Below are 26187 nucleotides of genomic sequence, written 5' to 3' on the forward strand. Positions count from 1 at the left end.
CACCCCCCCAAAAAAAATCCTCAAAGATTACAGGGAAAAATGATTGTTATTCTACCCAAACACTTGAAATTAATTTCCAGTGAAAGTAAGTAGAGACTCAGAACCAGAAACTACCAGTGAACAAGTATGTTTTAGGTTCAAGTTCTGAATCTGCCATTCATTACTGCGTGACTTTGGAAAAGTCATATTATTTATTGATTTGGTTTTCTGATTTCAAAATAAAACTTCTCTGCCACTTTCCCAAGGTTTCTACATGCCTTAGAGTTAGTTATACTTCATGACTGTAATTATTGTTTGTTTTAAGTAAATTCATGGCCTCTGAATTTTATTGTTTAACTTCCAATATATTTTACACAATACAGGTTTCTCTATGAATATTCAAGAAGACATCCAGAGTTGGCAGTTCCAGTCATTTTAAGAGTAGAAGCAAAATATAAAAATTTACTGGAAAAATGTTGTAAATTAGAAAAACCTTTGGAATGCTATAGTCACGTGGTAAATTTCTTCTTTTTATTTTCTTTTTTTTTTTTTAAATGTGTTTCTCATCAGTGATTACAAATAGGAAAAATTCCAGTGCTGTTAGTAGTGCCATATTTTTGTAAGATGATTATAAATGTTCTAGCTAATTGCAAGCACTAACATCTTACCTTAGTGACTCTGGGTGAGTCATTGCCTTACAGACTGTTTCCAGAAACCTCAGCAATCTTAAGTGTCTATAGATGTATGCTCAGCACAGTAGCAGGTAGCTTGAGAGTGCATCCCATTTGAGTATGAGTAGTTTACCTCTTATGGAGCCCTAGAAGATATTCCCTTTCCAAGCCAGAAACCTTACTGTTCACAGGTAGAAGCTCTTGTGCATTTAATATGGAAAAGCTGGCAGCCTAAAAATCTTCTCATCAGCCTATCAGTTATCTTTGAGTTAAGATAGGGTAGTTCTGGCTTTTTTTTCTTGCTCAATGCCTTACACATTAATAGATGTCTAGAGTTGTGTGTACAAAGGTTCGTCTTGTCCTGCCTGGCCTCAAGCAATCACACCTGAGACTTCACTGTTCTCAGAAGGTTAGGGAAGATGATTTAGTCTCCTGTATGGAAACACCCATCTCATTGCATCACTGTTAGTTTTTCACAATAATTACTATGACTATAGCAACTTGAAGGAGCATGGATGTTTAGAATTTACAAACAGCTTTACAACGAGTGTCCTATTTGATCTTCACTATAGCCTGGCATGATAAGTAATGCCTGAATTACCAAGCACACTTTATAGAGAAGACCTGAAAAAAAATTAGAAGAGGAAAAGTTTATTGGGGGGTCCATGGCTTCAAAGATCTAAACCCATAGATGGTTGACATGGTTGCTCTGGACCCGAGGTGAGGCAGAACATCATGTCAGAAGGATGTGGTGGAAGAAAACTGTTTAGGACACGGTTCCACAAGAAAGCAGAGAAAGAGAGCTTCCCTCACCATGGACAAAATGTAAATTTCAAGGGCACAACCCCCAGTGAACCACCTCCTCTAATCACTCCCTACCTGCTTACAGTTACCACTCAGTTAATATCTATTAGGGGATTAATGTATTGATTAGGTTAAAGCTCTCATAATCCAATTGTTTCACCTCTAAACTTTCTTGCATTGTCTCACACATGAGCTTTGGGGGGGCAATTAATACCTAAACCATAACAAGAGTACTGATTTCAGAAGATTCAAGTGATTTGCTTGGTATCACACAGGTAGTAGAGACAGTGCTAAGAATAAAATCTAGGTCAACTCCTTGCACAATTGGGTGGAAATTTTACTGAACAAGAACTGCTTTTTAGGATAAGGTGGATTAGATCTGACTAGTAAGGTGATCATTTTTTCTACCAAAGAGTTCAGCCTGCAGGATCATTAGTGTCTTCTCATTAGAATATTATTTTCATGGTTCAAGAATTCTTTGAATTTGCCATTACCTCTGAAAATTACATCTAGTTCAATTGATGTGTATTTATGTAATGTTCACAGCCTGAACATGACTTTTTTATTAAACCATGACTTCTTAACACATATGTATATTTCTGTACGTATATATCTATATCTGTGCTGCTTATATAAAAAGGCTATATTATTAAAATAACCAACAGACACACATGCACAGACCAAACATAAATCTATCAACTTCTCTGCATTCCTCTCTTTGGCTTGATGAATAATTTGCCTTGTGTTTGTAGAACACAGCAGTTAAGCCCACAAATGAGTTTATATCATGGGAATCCAGATATCAATCTTGCTGTCCCACTTTTTTGCCACAAAATATATGGTGATTTTTCTTTCAGTAAAATGTGAGCTTTAAGATTTGTGGACTCACTAATGAAGATCTGGGTTTAGGGAAACATTTATATTATACTATTAAAAATGTGTTTGCAATCTCAGCTGCAGATAAATGTTTGCAACCATATATAAACACTAATCATCTCTATTTTCCAGGAAGTGCTGTTCCAAAGAGTGGTACGAGAAAGCTGTGATCATGTGAAAAATTACTGTGATTTACATGAAAAATTGGGAGATAGTAACTTCCATGACAGGTATGCCTCTAAGATATTCAGATTTGTGTTTGTTAGTGACTGGTGGTCTAGGGCTCTCCTCTGTTCATTCTTGACACTGAGAATTGCTTCAATCTCCCAGGTTGAAGAAAAATAGAAGGAAATGCATTAGGAGAGAAGGGGGTTATGGGGAGGAAGAAGGGGAGGGCAAGGGCATGTACTGAAGAGTGAAATTGATCAAAGTATGTCATATGCATGTTTAAATGTCCCACAATGAAACCCACTGCTGCAGTCTGGCTGGGCACAATTCAGGAGCCACTTGTCAAAAGAAACTAACTTTATTTTTAGAACCACACATGCCAAATAAAACAGCTCCTCAGGAAAAACCCTCAGAGCCCAACTGCCACCACTGGCTTCCCACAAGCCTCTCCACCTCCCCCACTCCTCCTGCTCTTGAGGGGATTGGCTGGGTCGTGTGGGCGGACCCCAAAAAAGTCCCCCAATGAGCAGCTCCTAGTCTGAAAGGGCGGGGAAACAGCCCAATGAGCATCACCGCAGAGGAGCCAATCAGCTAGAAGTTGCTGGGGCCGCTGTGAGCCAATCATCAGCTGGCAGTCTGAAAGTTTGCTGGGGCCCCTTGGGCTGTACTGAAGAGTGAAATTGATTAAAGTATGTCATATGCATGTTTAAATGTCCCACAATGAAACCCACAATTACATATGATTAATTTGCATGAATAAAAATTACATAGGAAAAAAAAACCCTTCAGAATTAACTTGCCCGTTGCTTTGTTAAGATAGATGTCTATGGAACTTTGGGTATTTCCACATTGGCTTTCCAGGCCAGCTTCTCAGATGCCAGTCAATGTCCAGAGGTTAGGGAACAAAGGAGGCCCTACTGTCCCCTTGAAATCTCACAGAGGTCTCTTCCTTACATTTGAATGTTTAGTTTGAGTCAAGTGATTTTTGAGTCAAGGCTGCAACAGAAATCTAATCCAGGGTCCCTTTGTAACAGTTTTAAGTCAGGTTCATCAAGCAAATTTAGTATTTTCATCACTACCAAGAGATAAACATTATCAGTTATTTGCCAAAGAGAATATGTGTACAGAAAGCCTGGGAAATCCCACTGTATTTCAAAGATTAAGTTGTCACAAAACAAAAGCCAATTTTTAGGAATCTTTGAGACCTTACTGTAATAGTCTATTAAGAAGTGGAGTATTGAAGAAAACTTCAGTTTGATATAGTGTCTCATAATACTGAGCTTAAATTAAATGTCCAGAATAATGGATCACAAAAAATAGTTTTCTGACTCATCTAGAAAGAATTTCTTGGCTTATTACTTTTCTTTTTATGTTGTGTTCAGTTGCTAATGAAGGATTAGATTGTGATTCTCAAGTTTTGGAATAAATCAAAATGCAGAGAGATGTGTTAAAATATAGACCCCACATCCAGAGTTTCTGATTCTGTAAGTCTGGAGGGGGCCTGAGTATTTGCATTGCTATCAGATGCCTAGGGATGCTGATACTGTGGTCTAGGGCTCCCCTCTGATCACCACATGATTAGATTGTTGGTTTCATTGGATGTTATATAAACCACACTCTTCTCCAACTCCATTCATTACAAATGCAGTAACTGATTATAATTCTTTGTTGTCTTCAACACCTAGTTCTTTAGAGTCTCTTTAAAATCTCTCTCCATCTCTTTTGATTCCATCCAACACTCTCTTAATTCAGGCCCTGGTTTTCTTTCACCTGGAATGTCAGAATTTGGAATTCTTTATTCCCTCAGTTTACCTCTTGCCCATCCCCAATCCATTCTTTATGTCTTAAAAACAATGTAAATATGATTTTATAACCCAGTTTTTTTCTCTCCCACATCTCTCTGTCTTGTACTTTGTCCCCAAACCCCCAATCAAATAAAACCAAACCAAACCATAGTCAGTGACTTCATGATTTCTATTCTTCTTCACCCGACTCCCTCAGAGTCCTTGTCAGATCTCAGCTCAGAAGTCATTTCCTTAGGGCCACCTGCCTAAGTTCCCTGAGATGGGATTAGATGCCATATTTTGTGCACTGTTGGGAAATATAATTAAAAACAACATCTCCCAACCCAGAAAACCTCTCTTCAATGGTAGTGGAAAAATGAACTAGTGGGTTTTTAAAATTGAATAAATATAAAATCAAAATGTGATGGGCATCACAGGCCATCCATGGAGAGATTGCAAAGACAGAAGGAAATCTCACTCCACGAATACAGCCAGGCAGACACAACCCATTGCATACATGTTTTCATAAAAATAATAACTAGTCTCCAAGTGAGAGGACTTGACAGTACCATTTGTCACACATGGTTCATCCTAACTTTATCTGTTAATTGGGATGACCATTTGTGTTAACTATGTGACTTCATCCAGAGATAAAACAAAACCAAAAATGACAACAAAACAACAGCAACAAAAATAAACTTTTTAACTTCTTATATCTTTAAAAGAGGGAGTACTTTTGCAACTTGGAGCAAATCTCCTACCTTCTCACAAAAACTGGGAGATAGGGGTGCTATCTTTCATGTTTGCATTTCAAAAGGATGGTTCCTGGGTCCTTGAGAAAGATGTTTCTGGGTCATAAAGCTGGAAAAGGCTGTTTCTAGTTTGAAAAAAAAATTGTATGAGTTTCAAAGAGAGGTGAAAATACAAAATAAAGTGTTCTAAAATAAATACACTAAGAAAAAGGAAGGAGGATAATTCTTCCTTTGTTTTCAATAGGATTGGATCTTCTTATTTTTAATTTCTTGTTCATCTTGACAGAACCTACAGTAGTACTATGTACTTTCCACAGATTGAATATACTTGTCCATCTCCCTCACTAGGATGTGAGTCCCTAGAGCACAGGGGCTGCTTGCTATGGTTACTGTACCCTCTATTCCTACACATGGCAGATGATCACTAAAGGCTTTATAGTTTCTGCATATATTTGTTTCAGAAGCTGTTTACTCTAGGGCTGATTTCACAGCCATCTAAGTTAGCTGTCACAGTGTCCCTGATAAGGAGAAAAAAAGGTGGTTTTTGAGTGGAGCAGTGCATGAGGCAGGAACAGACCTCCAGATATATTCAATATGATGCTGGTCCAATGGAAGGACAAAAGGGATACAATTAAACTCAATTTAATATCTTGTTCCTTCTCAATCAGAGATAATGTCTGCTATTGGGGAAAACTGTAGAATTGATGTTTGGGTGTGTAACCATTGCTAGTAAGAGCAAATTGATTTTTTAGGCTCATGGTCCTTTACACCAAGAAAGCTCCACAACTATCTGCTCAAGAATTGGTTATGTTCACAAAGAAGATGGCAGCTGTAGCCTCCAGATGCTGCCCACAAAGTGATGAGCAACAGTTTTTCTGTATTGAGGACTCAGTAAGTATATCAGTGGCATTATGTCTGCTTGTTCCTGAGAGTTCTAATTTGTAATCCCCAACAATCCATCTCACTTTTGTGGACATCCACAAACTGTCAATGGAGCCTCATAATTTTGTTCCCAGGGGACATTCTTGAAGGTAAGCTAATGCTAATTGTCTTCAGCTATCAACAGGGTAACCTCCCTAACTTCAGGCATGTTAGATTCACAAAGTTTTTCCCTGGATCATATCTCAAGGTCTATTGCTTGGATATTTAAGCACTAAAGTGATTTTGTCAGAAATTTCAAAAATAGTTTCTTAGACTAACTCATTCTAATCATACAAGTATTAAATTTATGGGAATCCATATGTATTCAATTACAATGAACAGTGTCTTTTTAACAGTAGAAATAATTGGTATAACCAGGCTACCCTTTTTCCTGAATGAAAAGGCTGAATTAGGATATGAGTAATCATATCCTAGAATCAGAGGGAAAACAGATGGTCTTGAGAGATATTTCCTTCAGGCTATAGGAATCATGACAAACTATTTCTTCCTCACAATGGATAAAATTCCTCCAGGGACCAGATACTCAAGTCTCTGAGATTTAGCATCTGGGTCTCTAGCAGTATTTTCTTAACACTCCTGAATTCTTGTTTGGTAATAACTTTCTCTGCTCTGTGTCCATGGTGGATCCCATTCTCTACAAGTGGTCTTTATTTTGATGAAGTATACTTGCCACAATTGTAGGTTGAAAAATTATTACTTAGCCCTGCCTTCCTTTATAAAAAAACTTTTTTTTTTTAATTGAGTCATGTCTACCTTGGGGAACTCTTCTGATTAGACTTGTTTATTCCTAAAATCTAGTTTTGGAGCAATATCTTGGTTTACTTCTAAAATGGGTAAACTCATACATTAAATTTATTGATTTTAATTATTTCATCCTCACATATGTACAGGACAGAGAATTTGGGTAGTCAGCATACTCTGTGGGGCCTACGGGCATCCGGGTAAGTATGGGTGTCTGAGAACCACGTTGGGAGTAAGGCAAGGTGACAGGTCTAAAACTGTCAAGAAAATGGCGACAATCAACATAGGATTCCAGGAGTTCTTTCATTATTCAGTCAGCAAATATTCATAGAGCATCTACTGTGTGCCAAGTTCTGTGGTTGGTTACATATGTCCAATTATTAAAAAATAGGAAGAAATTGGATTTGAGCTTCTTAAGAACTGCAGTTACCAATCTTACATCTGAGTCAAGTTAGCAATAGTGTTGACTTGAGGCTTGATTCAAATTTGGTGGAGCATAAGAAATTCCTGCTTTAATTAACACTGGTCTGTCCACTCGACTGGGAAGGAACCTGAAAATGGGGTCCAGCGGAACTCAATTTGAAGGAGGAGGAAGAATAAGGCTAGGAATAAGGCTGCACCCGGCACTCTTCTGTTTTCCCACACAGTGAAATCCAGGTGGAATTAGCAGAAACTAGAATTTGAAAATACTTAAATGTAATCTTATGTTCTATGGGCAAAAAAAAAAAAAAAAAGCAATAACCATAAACTTTATCACTCTTATTTTAATTCTCCTTCGGGAAAGGCAAAGCTAATTCTTGGAGCTCTGTGCAGAAGACATGAGGTTGAGCCTATCAATGCTGGTGTGGGTCACTGCTGTGACAACTCATATGCCTTCAGGAAGCCATGTTTTGATGATCTGCAAGTAGACAGAACTTACGTTTCTCCATTTTTACCTTGTGACCAAGTCATCATCCTTAAAGGGGACTTGTGCAAAGCTCAGAAGGAACTCCAAATTGAAAAGCAAAAGTAAGGATGCTTGCTTACTTTTTTTTCCTTTTTTGCTAGCAACAAGAGAGCTGATACAAAAAAATTTAAACTGAGTACAGATTTAACTATTGCAAAATGAACAGAGCAGCAAAATGTTGTATTAGAAGTCAAGTGAAATTAAGAATATTCAGCAATTTAACAATTATGCCTACCATGCCTGTTACCCTTACTTGATTAGTTAATGAGATAGAAGCAAACTGATCAGAAATATCAACAGAGATGTAATTAATGTGTTTTTCCTAAAATGTGAACTTTGTCACATTCGTCTTATAAGGTGTTGCATGCAAAGAGGGTTCTGTTGTCAGGTTCAGGTAAGTTTGGAAATAATTTATTTCCTTTCTCCTTTTGGAAAGTAATCTTCTCTATCAAAAATGGAAGCCAGAGAAGTCCTGTAATAAAGTAAACTCCTTGGCTTGTTCTTATTAAGAATCTTTTGGGTTGGGGATGTGACTCAGTGGTAGAACACTTGCCTAGCACATGTGAGACTCTGGGTTCAATTCCTTGCACTGCCTCCTGCCAAAACGAGAAAAGAAAAAAAAAAGAAAGAAAAGAAAAGAAAAAGAAAAAGAATCATTTGGGCCATAGGACCTTCAATTTTGAGGACCTATATTATGGAAAAGTACTTGAACTGTTCCATTGGAATGATGGATATTGCCTCAATAGTATGTCTTTATTTATTACCACTTTCAGTGCTATTGTTAGGATTGCCTGAATCTGTTTTGAAGAACAGTTTTGGGGCGATTTATTGAGGTTGCCAGCTGGGAGACAATGTAACGCCTATGAATACAACTCCCTGAATCCTTGATTTCCCTCTTTTTCCTTGTTTAATGGAGTGCCTTGTATCAGATAATGCTCTGTAGTGACTTATTATAAGAATACAAAATATTACTAGGCATTCTCAGTACAGGAAACAAACATTTAAATGCCAAAAATCTTTTCTATAAAGATATAAAGTCAGTTAAATTATTATGAAAATGGGAGGAATTTTAGATATTACTTTCCCAGCCCCAAGTTTAGGAAATCCTTCTAAAACACTGTTTAGTTCATCTATAAATATATCCAGTGATGGGAAAGCAGCCTATTTCATCTTTAGATATGTTAAGTTATTGGAAACTTCATCTTTTTTTGTTGCTGTTGTTAAATAGAAATGTTTCCTTGTCACTTCCTACAAAATTTGTGCCTTTGAAGCTACACTACATGTAGCCAGTGTAAGGACACTATACCCCCATGCAGTATTGTAAGGACAGATCTTTATTGTTTGACAATCAACTAGGGATCAGTCAGGATTTATACTCAGGTGGATTTCTAAGGGGAACCTGAGAGGAATGATATACTATGGGAAATACATATCCATGTGTAGGTGTAAGTATCATGTGAAAACATTTACACATTAGAAAAGTTTACAAGTAAGTGATTTTGCAAAGTGCTATTGCTGTTACCAATATTAAAAAGCCTACTGATTGGAAATGCTACCAGCAGAATGCACTCTCTCTATGTTTGAGCAGGATTTCCCAGTTGGTGCTCTATATTTAAGAAGGCTTCTGGATTAAGTCAGCAAAAGTACTGAATCCCAAACTCTTACTTACTCCCACTTTTATAGCATCTATTAAAATAGTTGTTTCACTGGGCTGTTCTTATTTCCCCTCCACTACTACACTCCATTATCAAGTTTGCCCCCCATCCCCTACTCACAGATGTATCATTTAGTTTTGCAGCATAACAAATCATATGAAAATGTAATGACTTAAAAATGCTCACAAATCTATAGGTTGATTGGACAAGTTTGCTGACCTGGGCTAGCCTGGGCCATTTTCATCAAGGTTTGCTCCTGTGTTCGCAGTTAGCCAGGGGCTGGCTGACTCTGTATGGCCTCAACTAAGATGGTTGTCTCTGCTGCATGGGGTCCCCTGCCATCTGACAGGCCAATGCAGCTTCTTTATAAGGTAGATGGGAGAAATGGCAAGTGTGGAGACCCCATGAGGCCCAGATTTGGAATTGAGCAATGTCAGTTCTGCTGGGAGGTAGGTCACAAAGCCAGTTCAGATGAGGGAGTGTGGAAATAGATTTTATTTCTTGATAAGAAGAATTGAAAAGTCACATTGTAAAGGATATGGACGCAAAGCTAGACAATTGGGTACCATTTTGCAATCAGTCTGTCACATGTGCATAATTGATGTAGTTGCTAAAATTACAAAAAATAATAAATGGTAAGATAATAATAAAAAACATGACAATTAACTGGGTCTGAAGTCATAGAAAATGAGGGGGCATGACCAGGCTTTCTCTATGTGAAAGAAATAGGGATAGGGGGTGAACAAAAAGTTCAATGACATATACTTCCTAGAAGCTGTGGCTTTCAAAAGAGGATAAAGGAGAGATCTGTTGGAAGCAGTAAAAGGGATCCAAGTGCTAAAGTCAGTAGTATTCATGGAAAAATAGTCTCCTTTTTTTTTCCCTTTTTATTTTACTTATTATTGCTATTGTTATTTTTATAAACAATAGATTTGCTGCAACATGCTCTGGCTCATTTTCTTGAATTTAAAGAATTAACGCATTTCAAAAATATAAAAAATACATCATAATGAGTCTTAGAACTATAGTAAGATAATGATTGCACAAAACTCTAAGATATGAGCCCACCATCTGCCTGACGTCCAGTGGTAACCATGAGAGAAACCCTATGGCATCTGGGAGAGATGCATGAGGTTTAGAATACAAGGAGTTTATGCAGATTAATCACCAAGTGAGGGAATCAGAGCAGGTTTGACTGTAGCCACTTTTCTCCATCTAGAAGTGCTTACATAACCACGGGACAAAGTCACTACATGGAGAGAAAGAATAAGTTGTGTCCATGATTGAAGAGTCTGGAAAGCTCCACCCTGAAAAATATCCTCCTTTTAAGAAAATTTGGAGTAAGCTCTACCATCAGGGAGCCAATGTCTTGTATAGAGGGAGAAAGAGAAGTTCAGAAAAAAGGTGGATATGGGGGAGTTTTCTAAGAGAAAGCCCCAAGTCCTAAGAAGACAGAGGAAGACTTAGGGAGAGCAGGAAGGCAGGAGATGGGTCAGATTAGGGATGTGGAAAGCATCAGTGTGAAGGTGGATCATCTGGGAGATGAGATTTCTGAGCATTACTAGGGCATGCCATGATGGGTATAGCCTTGCCAGTTATCCCTGCAATTCATACAACCTCAGGGGGTGCATGTTACTCTTGCTACTGAGAGTAGAGGTGATTAAGATCTCACAGGCAGTGGGAAGGCACTTCCCCTGTTTCTATCTCACATAGATAGATGGAATGGAACACTAACTATCAGTTCCTAGAGACATTTTATTTATTTATTTATTTTGCTGCTGCTGACATAGAAGCATCTTTCTTAGTCATGTATGTCTCTAACCCCACCTCATTCTGAGCCCAGAGTCAAGAAATTTCCATGGGCCATATATTCTCCTTGGAGTGACTCTGTAGGTGATAGAGCCCAGGTTAGAGGCCCCTGTTGGGATCTACCAGAAGTGACTGTGAGAGGAAACACCAAAGGTTCCCATTTCCCTGAACCAGTAGGATGCACCCAAAGCACCCCCCCTCCAATGTGGGGTAGTTCTGTTACAGTGCCACCCACCCTTTCTGCCCTCCTTCAGGAGAAAGCAGGCTCTGGTCCTTATTGCTCTTTTTCTCCCAAGATCATCAGAAGTAGCAGCTTATTTCTGATTTATTTACTTTAAGACTCATTCTGTCAAAGCAGTCTAAATATTATTAGTACAAAAATATCACCTTGCTGAGTGAGACATGTGTTCATTACCTTGGGAGTGAACACATTCTCCTGGTCAGCAAGTACAAGGTTGTTACTTTTTCTGTTTTTTTGCAGTACGTGCTATTCATAGACCGGCTGTCCCTGAAGTCCTTTCATTTCCCAAGGTGAACTGGTCACAAACTAAATCTTAGAGCTTTTCACTAAGTACCCAAAGACCTTTGTAAAATGTAGTTCATCATTCTTTATCCCAGGATTGAGGAGAGAGTCCATTTCATTTCCAGAGAGGAGGTTTTGTTTGCTTCCTCTAGTGACCATTCCTTGAACACAAATAGGCACATGTCATGATGTCATCTCATTAAATCCTTACCATAAATTTATGACGTAGATAATATTTTATCTGTTTTAATTATAAAGAAACTGGGACTGAGAAGGCAAAAATTCCTGCTATGACATTATGCAGGAGGTCCACAGGTAATTGAGCTGGGATGGGAACTCAAGCTATCTGGCTCAAAACATTTAGGCCTAACTCCCAGCATCAAGCTGTTAGTGTGCCCCAAATCCAGGGCTTATAATACCAAGCACTAGAATTTTTAAAACCTGGAGTTATTCACATAAAGGCTAGACAATAGTGCAAAATATTAGGAAGCATTTTTGTTCCAGTAAATGCACTGAATTCTCTTTATGGAGAAAACAGGAGCATAGAGACAGTTAATGAAGGGGTTTATGGAATTTTCTGGGAGGATTCATCCTGGGAGTCAAATGTCAGGCTGAAAAAAATTCTCTAAGTTTCCCTGATAGTGGCAAGGGCTTTCTCACTGCTCTCAGCCTGTATAACTCTGGCTTACCATCACAGCACAGATCCACAAAATAGTAAAAACAAGTGAAGGGACTCCTAGAGCAGAAAGAAAAAATTCAGCAAGATGGTAAAGAGAAAGCAGAAGTTGAGATCATGGAAAAGTTTGAAGAGTATGATAGAGAAAACAAAAAGGAAGTATAAATTCAAAGTAAAATAATTTAAAATGCAATTAAGAAAAAATATTGAGCTGAAATGTTGAGTGTAGATGGTAACTAAAAGTAGACTAAGGTTTAAATGAAATGATGGATAGTTTAATGAAAATTAAATACCATAGAAATGAAAAGCTGAAAACAAGTTGCTAATATTATGGGTCAATAATATATGTCAAGATTTTAAAAAGTAAATAATAAAGAGCTAAAGTGTTGGAAAGATTAGGGCAAATAATTTTACATAAAGGCACTCAGGCGGTATGTAAAGAAACAGGGCGGGAGGGCATAGGAGAGGTAAAACAACTGCACGTGAGTCACACCATGTGCAACACAGTTGTTGGGGTGAGGGTCCAGCTCCTGAGAAGCACAGAGTTGCCGGGTCCTGAATCCTATTCCCAGACACTGCCTGGACCACTTTTTTTTTTTTTTAATTTTTATTGTTGGTTGTTCAAAACATTACATAGTTCTTGACATATCATATTTCACACTTTGATTCAAGTGGGTTATGAACTCCCATTTTTACCCTGTATACAGATTGCAGAATCACATCGGTTACACATCCACTGATTTACATATTGCCATACTAGTGTCTGTTTGTATTCTGCTGCCTTTCCTATCCTCCACTATCCCCCCTTCTAAAGCGGTGGCAGGCCAAGGAGGAACTCAGCCGCTGTGCTCGTCTTCCCTCTGCTGGCCGCTCTGTGGAAGTGCATCCAGAAACTAGCTGACCCGCAGGGAAAGCAAGCAGAGCAGCTAGCTAGGTGTGACTCAGGGGCAGGCTGAGAGACAAGACTGGAGGGGTCGAGGGTGGGGGGCAAATCACAAGGGCATTTGGGATCCTTCAGCTTGTGAGAAAAGAGAAGGCGACTGTATGACACAGATACTTGCTACCTTTCCTGTTAGGGTTCCCTGTTCTGGTTGAATCAACAACTCAAGTCCTGAGGGAACTGTAAAAAAAACTCACCCAGAACTTGCTGAAAAAATAAATGAATACATAGGAGAGAAGCTGTGACAATGTACCATCTTACTGTGAGGGTAAGGGAGGAAAGAGACCATGGTTGGAACAAGTGATAATTTAACATGAATGCAAGTTGTGTTATGTTATTATTGTCATTTTTATTCATTGCTATTATTTTCTTTGCACTATTTATTGAATACATTCAGTGTGCCGGGTACCATGCTCAAACCTTTAATATATTATTTTTGATTCTCACAAAAACCTTGCAGTATCCATGCTCAGATTTTCTTTTTATAGTATAGGGTCAGAAAGGTTAAGTGTCTTATCCACCATCTCACCAAACAATGAGTGGAAGACCAAACCAGAACTTGTGACCTTTCATGATCTTAGAAGAAAAGAGAAATCCAGGTTTTACAGGAACCAGCAGAAAATGATGTCCCTATCTTATATCAACTTTGGGTCCTTATAGTACTCAATCCCCTTTACCAGACCACAGAAATCTAAATCAGGTGTTTAGAAATACGATCATTCCACTGTGTAAGCCAGCAAGGTCTACAATTTTATTTTAGGTACCTAGGATCCCTGGTTTCTGTAATCTGGGACTTAAGCTACACTATTTTTTTTAATGGGTTGGACAGTGCACTTTAATACCTCAAGCATTACTGTTTCTGTAAGAAAACATATTACACACAAAAATCCACCAAATTCCAGTGGAAAGTAGTTTGTATTGTCATGTTAAATAATCAACTAAACACTGGTAATTGTCATTCAAGGATAGAATAACTTACTTGACTATATATCCTAACTACGCAGACTTGAATTTTATAGAGACACAAACAAGCACTGTGGTTTTTTTCAAGGGAAGGGGGTCAAATTTAGTTCTGCTTTAGAACAAAAATTGACTATGTATAGAACAGTTGGATAGAAAAATATTCTCCTAGTTCTTTAAAAACTTTTGATTTCTTTTATCATTAAAGTAATATACAATCACTTAGAAAACCCAGAAAAAGTAGAGAGAAGACAATAATAATAATTTAATTCCAACACAGCAGATACATATTATAAATATATGTATAGCATGGGAACATAAGATGTCATATGTGCAAGCACACACTCCCAAAATTGCTTTCTATCCATCTTTCATTCTAGATGATTAATAATGCAGGTTTGTAGGCTCCTGCTACTATCTGTTTATGCTGAATTTCAGTCACAGAAATTATCCCCAGAATCTTCGGGGAGATGGAATTCTCCAGGCATGCTATCTACCGTGATGCCATGGGGAAAGTCATCCTCTCCAGTACTGCCGACTCCTGCTCAGCTGCAGTCTGGATCCCTGGACTAGCAAAGAGGCATATGTTTTGTTGTAAGGGTAAGAGTCGACCTCTCCCTGCCCGCTTTCCCTTTCAGAGGAAACTTGCCAGTGCTGCTTGTGTGTTAATGATTTGCAGGACTTGAATGAAAGTGCTTTCTTGGTATTTTTTTGAAGTCTGACTCAGAAATGAGTGTCTGCAGACCTGGCTGAGGAACCACAACTTTACAGACTTCACTCACCAAGGCTGTCTTACTGGGTGGAAGTCGGAGCCTGGCTTCTTATCTCAGGAAGAGTTCTCCAATGAGCATTGGTAGTTCCCCCATGCTGGTGGCTTCTGGGTGAGGCTCACCCCACCAGTCTGTTATGGAGTCTGAAACCACTGCTACAAAAGCAAAGTGGAGATGACATAGGACCTTTTTTTGTAGGAGACAACTGAAAGTACAACATGAACTAACATATATAAAGTGATCAGCACATTACCTGAAGCACAGTAAATGTAGTACATACTAATATACCAAAAGATGTTGGCTATGGCCACTATTTTAAATATAGCTTGTCAAAATGTTATCATGTATGCATTTTGTCACTATTCTTTAAAGTAGCATTTTAATAAATCTATAATATTCCACAGTATGAATTTAACCATTTCCTATTGTTGAATATGAAGATTGTCTTCACCTTCTATATTGAATTGTTATAAAGAAAAACTTGAGCATAAATCTGTTCCCCATATCTGATTTCTCTAGATTTCTAGGACTTGGAATTAGAGGCAAACCTGGACTTAGTTAATGGCCTCACTTCTTTTTGCACTGTCTTGCTGAGTGCACCACTTATGTGCTTCTCAGACCGGCCTCACCTTGGGGTAACTTCTGGAAGAACAGGGGCTGTGCTTCCTGTTGTGCTGCTGTTTAGTTCTGTTTATACTCAGGTGTGGGTAGGGTGTGGGGGTGGTGGGAATGGGAGAGGGTGACGCTGCAATAAGAATATCAAAGTGGCCTGTCCCTGGTCTGCTACTTTAAGCTGGAAGTCTGCTTTTATCGTTTCCGTGGAGGTCTGCGAGCTGTGTTTGTGGGAGCTGTGGGCACTGCTTCTGTAGACTAAATCCTGAACTGAAGTGTGGCTGCTTGGCTTCATCTGTTTCCACTTTGCTTCCAGTGCCTGTTTGTCCTGTGGTGACCCTGCTTTCTGCTGCCCAGGGCCTGCTCTGGTACCACATATACTTTGTTGTTGATGGCTGCGGGGTCAGCCAAGGGTGGGTGGTGTCTCACTCCTGGAGTAAGTGCCTCAGTGATTGGCTTTGCTGCATAAGGGGAGACAGCTGAGAGAAGAAAAGGGTGTGCTGGGACCCTTGTCACTGGGGTGGAGTGAAACTGACCACCCCTTCCCCTGCTGCTAGACACTCTTCTCCATCATCTCCAGTCAATGACAGCTGTCACAAACTGTATTTGTCACCTGTATCTGCCATCCCAGGCAAACCAAAGTCTTCTGCCTTGTAATAGAAGTACCCATGTAATATCCTAAATCCTAAAATATTTACTACCTGAAAGAGTTTGGTGATCTCAGATTTAGACTGAAATAGAAAATTCATACCCCATTTGAATCAAATGTATGATATATGATACGTCAAGATCATTGTAATGTTTTGAGCAACCAATAAAAAAAAGAAATAGCTACTGAGAACTTCGAGATATTTTTCTTTCATTTATAGCACAGATAAAGCCACTTAGTATTGTCAATGTGAATTTGAAAATGAAGACTTAAGTAAAGGTGTTGAGTAAGCTGTATAATATCGATCAATGTACATTCTTCCAATTGTTCGTGCCTCATTTTCCTTTTTTTAATGTTTTCTTGCTCTGAAACAGTGAAAGAGGGGGTAGGGGAGGGGGAAAGGTGGGAGGGAGGGAAAGAGATTTTCTGTAAGCATAAGCAACACTAGTATCAGAAGATTTGAATACCTATTAAATAGGGAGACAGAAACCGGATTACAAGGTTGAATGTTCAAGATATTAAAACACTGTTGTTTATAGTTTGGGGGAAAATTCTGTGGGGAAAATCTGAGATGATGAATCATTGAAGTTTCTATTTAACTTGTTGGTTTTATCATTAATAACATATAAGGCATCCTCAATTTCTATGTGTATTGTACTTGTAATTTGCTTGGAAATTTATTTATTTATTTGTTTGTTTATTTTTGCAGAACTGGAGATTGAGTCCAGGGCCTCACATGTGCTAGGCAAATGTCCTACTACTGAGCTGCATCCCCAGCTCTTGGAATTTAATTGTTTGGAATGCACAAAAAAATATAGGAAAAACTTTAATTCACTATATACTATCCGTATGCAATCAAACAGCAGAAAACAAAGATGTTTACCTACTAATAATTACAATAAAGAATTAAATTTAACATTATGGTTGTACTGAGGAGGCACGCTTGTAGAAAGTTTGCTCCGTAAACATAAAGATAGCAATGACCATTGTGAAGGCAGTGAGGCTGGCAGGGCCATTTTGGAGGTCTTCAGCCTGGAGAGTGGGAGCAAGGATAAGGCCTGGGTGGTGTGTAGCTCTGAGTAAGTAGGGCAGGTTTGTGATCTGGCCTGTGGACCTCAGAGAGTGCTTGTATTTTTGCACCTCCTTTCTGATTAGGCTCCTCATCAGCCTCGTGCGGCAGAAACCATCTGCAACAGAGGCGCAGTTCCAGTCGGTACTTGTGGACTTCACGCACCTGGTGGAGATGTGCTGCCATGCAGAGGAAAGTGACATGTGTTTTCAGAAAGAGGTAACTGTGTTTCCTTGTTTATTCTTAAACAGGAATGTTACTGTGAGGAAAAAACCTTTCCCTACTGCAATCATGAAAAGGTTAGAACATCAGGCAAGGGGGATTTGAGTCATTAACTATATTTCATCTTGGAATAGTTGAATATTTATGTGTATTTGAAGAAATTTGGCACAAATAGAGATGCATACAGCAATCATGACACCAGATAGACTGGGAATGTTTAGCACTGGGTATGAGAAGAAGGAGGAATTGGTGTAACTATACAGAAATTATGTCCTTGAAAAATATAGAAGAATTTAAAAAAAATTTTTTTTACACAAAATTAACAGTTTAAAAACCTGTCTGGGAAACTTGGAGTTTTGTTTTAGAAACGTAGGGGCGCAATCAGGTCACTAACTATGTTTGGGAGAGAAACTAGGGAACCAGGTAAACAGATTTTATTTTCTCAGTGCTCAGAAGTTCATGAGAACAGGAGTTAAAGAACAAACAGGACAGAGCACTGAGAGGATCAAGAGACCTGTGTATACACACACCCCAAGCTAACTACCAGGACAATATTTTCTGTAATTAATCTAATTGCATGTAATTAACAAGTAAATTATTTTTCACAAGTTGGTGAATTATGCAACTTACATTGCAAAGAAAATCTTGGTAGGATGTGCCACAGCAAATTCATGCAAACTCACCAAAGGGGAATTAATGCAGGAGTACCTGGGTTGGACTGGCAGAGACATGAACTCAGGAACAGAAATTAAAGTACAGCAGGTGATAGAATCTGAGTACAGGAAGGTGAGTATGTAGTTAACAAAAAGAGAGAAAGTATCTTGATGCTTTGGCAAGCCAGCTGGGACTGATTAGGAGTAAGGGTAAGTTTAGCAATGGCCCTGGATAATACTTTCAAAGGTAATAATTTTCACTACTGCCTTAATTACCTGCAGTGGCTTCTTTCTACTATTCAGCTAAACTTTGCATGTGTTTATATTGATATTCACGTAGCTACAGATGCTCCTCAACTTATGATGGGGCTACATCCTGACAGACCCTAAGTTGAAAATTTCACAAGTTGAAAATGTGTTTAATACACTCATCTTCAAACATCATATTGCAGCAACCCAGTACACTGTAGAGTGTGGTTGTTTACCCTTGTGATTCTGGGACTGACTGCCACTGTTCAGCATGTCTATATATAGTACAGCATATGACCAGCCTGGGCAAAGATCAGAATTAAAGTTCAAAGTGCTTTCTACTGAACCTGTATGGCTTTCATACCATCATAAAGTCAAAATATCCTAAACCATCATAAGTAAGGGACCACGTATATAGACTAGTCAAGGGCAGGCAAATGACAGTCCTCAGGATAAATCACTCCTGCTTCCTGTTTATGTATCAGTAAGAGTTTATTGGCAGATAGACTGCTGTGGTTTGGATAAAATGTTCTTGTGCTGGAAGCTTAGCTCCTAGTGTGGTCATGTTGAAGTGGTGGACCTACTGTCAGGGCTTGGTCATTGAGGGTACTGCCCTCAGAAGGAATTAATGTAGTTCTCATGGGACTGTGGTTATTTCCCACAACAGCAGGTAATCATAGAAGAATAAGCCTGGCTCTTGAATCTCTCTGGCTTCCTGTCTTGCCATGTGGTCTCTCCATATATACTCCCACCATAATGTTATCTGTCAGGATGCTCCCACCAAAGGCCAGATAGTGCTATATGATCTTAATCCTTCAGCCTTCAAAACTGTGAGCCAAATAAACTTCTTCTCTTTCTACATTACCCATCCTCAATGGTTTTGTTACAGCAAGAGAATGCAGACGAAGGACAGATCCACCCATTAATTTATCGCGTGTCTATGGCTACTTTCTTGTTATAGTGGCAGAATAGTTAGGACAGAGAATATATGAACTACAAAGACCAAAATATTTACAATCTAGCTTTTCACAGAAAATATTTGCTGACCTCTGGAATAGTAAAAAATGAATATATTCACAAATACTAGAGTCTATTTGTTTATTTTAAATACATTTTAACTTTCACAAAGCATTCAGAAAATATGTCCCCACTTCATATCCCACTCATAAAAATACTTTCACTGAAGGGGCTCTGCCTGTTGATTTCTGAGGGACTGTTTTTGAAGTGATCTTCCTTTTGAGGTAGAATTCTACTTGTTCAAATTATTTCATCAATAGTGTTACAGGAAGATTCCTGTTTCCTTTCACTTAAAATTGTTTTCATAAAAGAAATTTTCAATTGAATGATTAAAAAGGACAAATATTGTTCATTTTCTTTCCCTTCCTTCATTACTTTAGGATCTCTCCCCAAATTCAGGGTGAAAACAGAAGTTATAGGAAGAGTATGTCAGGCTAACTAAAATTAAAAATCCAAACAAAAATGCTTATTTTACATAATTATGCCAATCTCTGAAGTTTGGTCAGGTTTACCTTTGTGCAATTATTCAAAGGCAAGATTCTCAAATTTTTGTGTGTAGTAGAATCACCTGGAAGGCTTGTTAAAATGAAATAAATGTGTTGCACTTGGAGTTTCTGATTCAGTAGGTCTTGGGTGTGGACTGATCATTTGCATTTCTGACAAGCTCTTGGTGCTGCTGCTGCTGATGTGGGCAGCACATTTTAGGAAGCGTTTGTCTAAGGTGCTCCTAAATAATCATAACCTGCTTCTCCTCCAGTTCAGTATTTCCTTATGACTAACTCTTGGTGAGAAGTTGGAACCAAGGACTGTAACATAAAAAAACAATTCAAAAATAACATAATTGTGAAAGAATTGGGGGACATAAAATATGAGGATAAGAAGACAATATATTCAAAATAACTGAATATAAAAATGCCTAGTATACAAGGTAGGAAGAGAATATGAACATATTTTGGAATCTAATGTTTTGCCTCTGGCTTCTACATTTGTGGAAGGAGTCTGGGATTGACTGTAGTGCAAAGGAATAATACCCAGGAACTTCCCAGGAGTCTCCACGAAACCCAATCCCAGGAGTGAGGAGGCATAGGTGCTCCTAGGTCTGTGAAAGACTAACTGCTCCAAGGACCTACAAGGCATATACTTTGTTTTCTTTTCTGAGATAATAGCAGTCGATTATGTGAGCCTGTTCTGCCTGTTGAAAGAAAAGTGAGCAAGCTTAAAACCTGCCTGTCCAGCCATATCTGTTGGGAGGGAAAGCAATTTATAGATAAGATGGAAGCCATATTTTAAGAAGTAAGCCCACAATAAAGGAGAGTTCTAAGGAGAAAAAGGAGAGACAAAGTCAATATTACATTGTTGGCAAAAGTAAGAATGAAACATAAAAGGGGAAAAAATCAGGAGATTCAGATTATTTTATCTACACAGAGTGAAATTGTTTTGGGTGGATATAACCTGTTCAACCTATCTACCAGCTTACCAGTGTGGATTTGGGCTGTCCAGAGAAGAGGCATTATACATTTCATGAAGTAATGTGAATTGTAGTCATTCACAGGCTCAAAGAGAAAATTGTATTCACAGAAATTCTTTAGGCTACTCACAGAAAATCCTCCCTGTGAGGAATGATAATTAAAGCCTGAGACATTAATCTACAAACCAGTAGACTATGAGGATATTCTATTATGATCCCATATTCTGTTATGAGAATTCTGCTATGAAAATAACCAAGTTAATATGAATTAGCAGATGTTTGGACAGGTTGAAATGATGGTTTGAAAATAACATATGAAATTTAACAAAGAAGAAAAGGTAAAGTTTCGCTGTTGGATGAGGCTTACTTAGCACAAATTCATGTGAAGAGACCTGTTGGCTTTAATAATCTATATGTAACCATGAGACTCACAGCTTGATTGCTCTACTGTCAAAGGTACTGCAATATTGGCATGCATTCCTGAAGGAAAACTATGATTGGATCACACAAATTGATAACCTCAGTTTATATTGATCTTATCATTTGGGGTTGCTGTAATTCATTGTCTCTTGATATTCTACATCATCTTGAAAATGATAGAAGTAATACATAAATTTAGCAAAAGTTCAAGTAGAGGAGCAGAGTAGCTTCCTCACTTCCAAGAGGCAACCAATCTTAAACTTTCACTACTAGTAACCTGTGATTTTTATCATCCTTTTAATAGTTTTTTAAAATGTTACCATCACTTAAAAATACAGTGCACTTACACTCACTTCAATCATCCTGTCTGTATCCAAAGACTCTGTGTGTATGTGTATGTGTGTGTGTGTGTGTGTGTTTATTGTTGGTTTTAATTGGTTATATTCTATTTCTTGATCCTTCAACTTTACTCAGCATCTAATAATCCTCTGAGAACTTGATTGACATGTCTAAACTTCCTTTAATTTCTGTGCAACCTTTCCTATCTTTTATTTTTATATTTTAAATATTTATTTTTTAGTTGTAGGTGGACACAATATCTTTATTTCATTTTTATGTGGTGCTGTGGTTTGAACCTAGTGCCTCACGTGTGCTAAGCGAGCCCTCTACCACTGAGCCACAACCTCAGCCCACCTTTCCTATCTTTTAAAAAAGCTATTCTATTACTTCTGCTTTGTCTAGATTTATACAGCCTGCTTTGCTTCTATAACATTTATGTCTTTTGTTAATAGGTTGCTGCTGTAAGCTGGGAGCTATTAAACAGTCTATTCAATGGCATGTTTACTTGAAATATTATTTATAACAGTACCATGTACAGGTTGACAAATAGGTCAGTAACTTACCCTCTATCTCTCAAAAGAGATGATCTTACAGATGTCAAGATTAAGTGCCATCTTTTCTCTTTTTCTAATATATTCTCTATTGCAGAAAATCATGCCACATCTACTTAGTTTTGCATAATCAGCCTGCATCTATTTAGTTTTCCAAATATGCAAACTAAATATTTCCTAGTATATTCTTCCTTTTTGAGAACTTTATTTGACTTTCTTTTTCTATGTTGACAAAACAAAAAAGCCCCTACCTTCATCACACCACTAAAATATTTCAGGTTCTTACATACTTTCTATGACAGAATATTCTATCAACTTAGAGCTGTATTTTGAAAACTCCTCTGGGTTAATGTTTCAGTTTGAATTGAGTTACTTTTAGATCCAAGTAGTATCTATCCACATGAGTTTTCTTTTCATTGCAATCCTGGGTAAATTGGACTATTTCTATTATCCCATGTTGTGTTCTTTCTTGAATTCTTTTAAGTTTTGTTGGGCTGCATTTTCAAGTTATGTCTGTCTTTTGTTATTTTTTCTTTTTCAGAATGAATACCTTGGAGAAAAACTTTTTGGTTCTTTGCATTTTTAAAGATTATTTTGTCCACATATTTGCATAGAACTTTTGCTGGTGTGCCAGAGGGAATTCTTTAATTGTTAATTAAATTAAATTCTGGCTAATCTAACCCAGGTAAAAAATGAATTCATTTAAAGCACAATGGTGGCTTTAAGAATCTGTGGGAAGTTTGAAAAAAATGGACTTGGCACTAGAAAGGAACAAAAACAGCGCAGAAATCAATGACTCTCTGGTCTTTTGCTGCTGATACATCTTTTTATGGTTGCTATTCTGAGATCCTATTTATCCACTTTGATATATTGGTCAATATTATTCCCAATTGCTTTCTTTTTTCTCACTAGAAATTCATCAACATCTCTTACACTGATAGTGCTTTTTTATAGTTTTTAACACATTGACAGGGGTTTCTTCTCTTTTTGTATATTTTTACTGTTACTGCATTGTGGTTGCAGAAAAGATGAATAACACATTTTAAAAGGATATGGGAAATTGTTAAGTCCAGAGTATACAGAGTAGAAAAGGGATTAAAAACCATGTCATGGGGATATGGAGGAATAGACTGGTAATACTTATCCTAAATCTGAGGGTGGGTGACATGATAGCAGTCCCCCAACAGGCCCAGAATCATAGTAAATCAAACAGTGGGAAATTTGAACTCTGTGTAAAGAAGATTTTTCTTTTCTATCCTCCACATTCCCTCACATGAGTCCATGTTTTACATAACCTGTAACTAAGTCTTGGATGGGCCTTGTCTCTAGCTGTGGCGTTATCAACACTGGTTTTATTTCATTCCAGGCCACTCTCATTATTAAAATATTTTTCTTAGAGGCCTTTCTTTTACCTCATCTTAGTCAGTAACTTTTCTTTTTACAGAATTTTTTATCATAACAGAAATTTACCAGGGAACCATGGAATAAGTGTGGTCAGGAAGGACTGATGTAAGAAAAGATTGTTCAGAGAAATTGACAAGATTAAATATTGAAGGTCTTGGGTTACACTTATAAAGAACTTTCCCATGAAAATTGATTTAAAAAGTCATGGATTACTAAATAAGCATCTTGAACTCCAGAAATATTTATAAAAACAATCCTAAATAGATTCTAAAGTGTCTGAATGATTTAGTGTGGTACATTTTAAAGAGAGTAGGAGGACGGATTAAATTAACAGTCTTCTAAAGATTTTCCACAGAGTCCCTGGAGCTCATAGGATTGCTAGTCAGATGTGCGTGTATGTGTGTGTGTGTGTATGTGTGTGTCTGTGTATACCTTAACAGTGGGGTTCTGAGGCTCCATTTTCACTTTAGCTAAAGATCTCACTTCATCTGTCTAGGCTGCTACAAATGATTTTTATTTGAATAAAAACTGTACAGGTAAAAACAGAGGAGAACTGCTGGGCTGAATATAGAGGTCTATTCACGTCCACATGCAGTGGTGGAAATGTGTGGTTCAAATCTGGTGCTGGTGTCTCTGTACCTCACTGAGTGGTGAAGGGGGCCAGACTAGACTAGTTTTACAATTCAGTAAGAGGTTGATGCTAATGATCTGTTTATATCCTGCAGCAAAGAGTACAGCATTTTTGATTTTTGTGAGGAGAAAAAAAATTTATATATATTTGTCCCCAAAGTAGAACAGAGCTTGAAATGAATTGAATCTTTATGCTAAGGGACTAAGTCTGTGGGAAAGTACCTTGAAGAAAGGCTATAGTAGAGCCTATCTTGGGCATAGTAATTCCTGAAGGTTTTTCTACTTGGGGACCATAGTTGTTTAGATTTCTCATTTCTTCTTCCCCATCCACCCCCTCACATTTGTGCTTATTTGCTTTTTTCTCTAGGGGTCAAAACTGATTGAAAAGTGCCAGTCTTTCCTGGAAGACTAAATAATGCCAGAAATTGTCAACGTAGGATCTTGGCTAAGAAGACTGTTTTGTTTTGCAAGAATAATGAAACTCATGTTGATTATTGAAAATAACAATTAACAAATAAACCTTTAGCACCTCACAATGTTATCCAAGAACACTGGCCCAATGTATACTAAATATGTTCTTTCTACTGAGCAGAAAGCTACTTATCGAAACCCTCAGATGATCCACTCTCCTTTCCCTTCTCCTTGTAAGTTTTTGCCTCTAGAGAGCAGCAGGTAGAGGTAAAGGCTACCATATCTAGCTGAGAACTGGCTGCTGGTCTGTCACCATGAAAAAGACTCCAAGGGTGATTTGGAGTTCTGTCTATATCACTATTGAAAGTCAGCAAACTTAATTAAGCATGTTTTATCATAAAATTACCTTTCCCCACTAATGACACTGATATTGGTACCATGGGCTTCTAATATATTGATATTAATTTGATCTTTTTTTATTGGTTGTTCAAAACATTACAAAAAAGCTCTTGACATATCATATTTCATACATTAGATTCAAGTGGGTTATGAACTCCCTTTTTTAACCCAAATACAGATTGCAGAATCACATCGGTTACACATCCACATTTTTACATATTGCCATACTAGTGTCTGTTGTATTCTGCTACCTTTCCTATCCTCTACTATCCCCCCTCCCCTCCCCTCCCATCTTCTCCCTCTACCCCATCTACTGTAATTTATTTCTCTCCTTGTTTATTTTCCCATTCCCCTCACAACCTCTTATATGTAATTTTGTATAACAATGAGGGTCTCCCTCCATTTCCATGCAATTTCCCTTTTATCTCCCTTTCCCTCCCACCTCATGTCTCTGTTTAATGTTAATCTTTTCTTCCTGCTCTTCCTCCCTGCTCTGTTCTTAGTTGCTCTCATTATATCAAAGAAGACATTTGGTATTTGTTTTTTAGGGATTGGCTTGCTTCACTAAGCATAATCTGCTCTAGTGCCATCCATTTCCCTGCAAATTCCATGATTTTGTCATTTTTTAGTGCTGCATAATACTCCATGGTGTATAAATGCCACATTTTTTTTTATCCATTCATCTATTGAAGGGCATCTGGGTTGGTTCCACGGTCTAGCAATTGTGAATTGTGCTGCTATGAACATCGATGTGGCAGTATCCCTGTAGTACGCTCTTTTAAAGTTCTTCAGGGAATAGTCCAAGAAGGGCAATAGCTGGGTCAAATGGTGGTTCCATTCCTAGCTTTCCCAGGAATCTCCATACTGCTTTCCAAATTGGCCGCACCAGTTTGCAGTCCCACCAGCAATGTACAAGTGTACCCTTTTCCCCACATCCTCGCCAGCACTTGTTGTTGTTTGACTTCATAATGGCTGCCAATCTTACAGGAGTGAGATGGTATCTTAGGGTGGTTTTGATTTGAATTTCTCTGACTGCTAGAGATGGTGAACATTTTTTCATGTACTTGTTGATTGATTGTATGTCCTCCTCTGAGAAGT

At 38.0% G+C, this 26187-nt stretch overlaps 1 protein-coding gene across 11 annotated transcripts in view; it reads left to right on the forward strand.

Moving 5' to 3' along the window:
• Nucleotides 1-26187, forward strand: part of LOC107158784 (alpha-fetoprotein-like) — a 67624-nt gene that overhangs the window by 19697 nt on the left and 21740 nt on the right. For 4 of the 11 annotated variants that reach the window (XM_048785774.1, XM_015505275.2, XM_015505277.2 and 1 more), the window contains 6 exons: nucleotides 363-495; nucleotides 2463-2560; nucleotides 5787-5925; nucleotides 7502-7725; nucleotides 17413-17545; nucleotides 24647-24812. In XM_048785774.1, the coding sequence (XP_048641731.1) occupies nucleotides 363-495; nucleotides 2463-2560; nucleotides 5787-5925; nucleotides 7502-7725; nucleotides 17413-17545; nucleotides 24647-24691 (772 nt within the window). In that variant the 3' untranslated portion in view covers nucleotides 24692-24812. Of the gene's footprint in view, nucleotides 1-362; nucleotides 496-2462; nucleotides 2561-5786; nucleotides 5926-7501; nucleotides 7726-17412; nucleotides 17546-22786; nucleotides 24402-24646; nucleotides 24813-26187 lie in introns of those variants that run through there. The other 7 variants (XM_048785773.1, XM_048785772.1, XM_048785778.1 and 4 more) reach the window with 5 other exon arrangements.

Source organism: Marmota marmota, unplaced genomic scaffold (assembly GCF_001458135.2).
Source record: "Marmota marmota marmota unplaced genomic scaffold, marMar, whole genome shotgun sequence".
Classification (NCBI taxonomy): domain Eukaryota; kingdom Metazoa; phylum Chordata; class Mammalia; order Rodentia; family Sciuridae; genus Marmota; species Marmota marmota.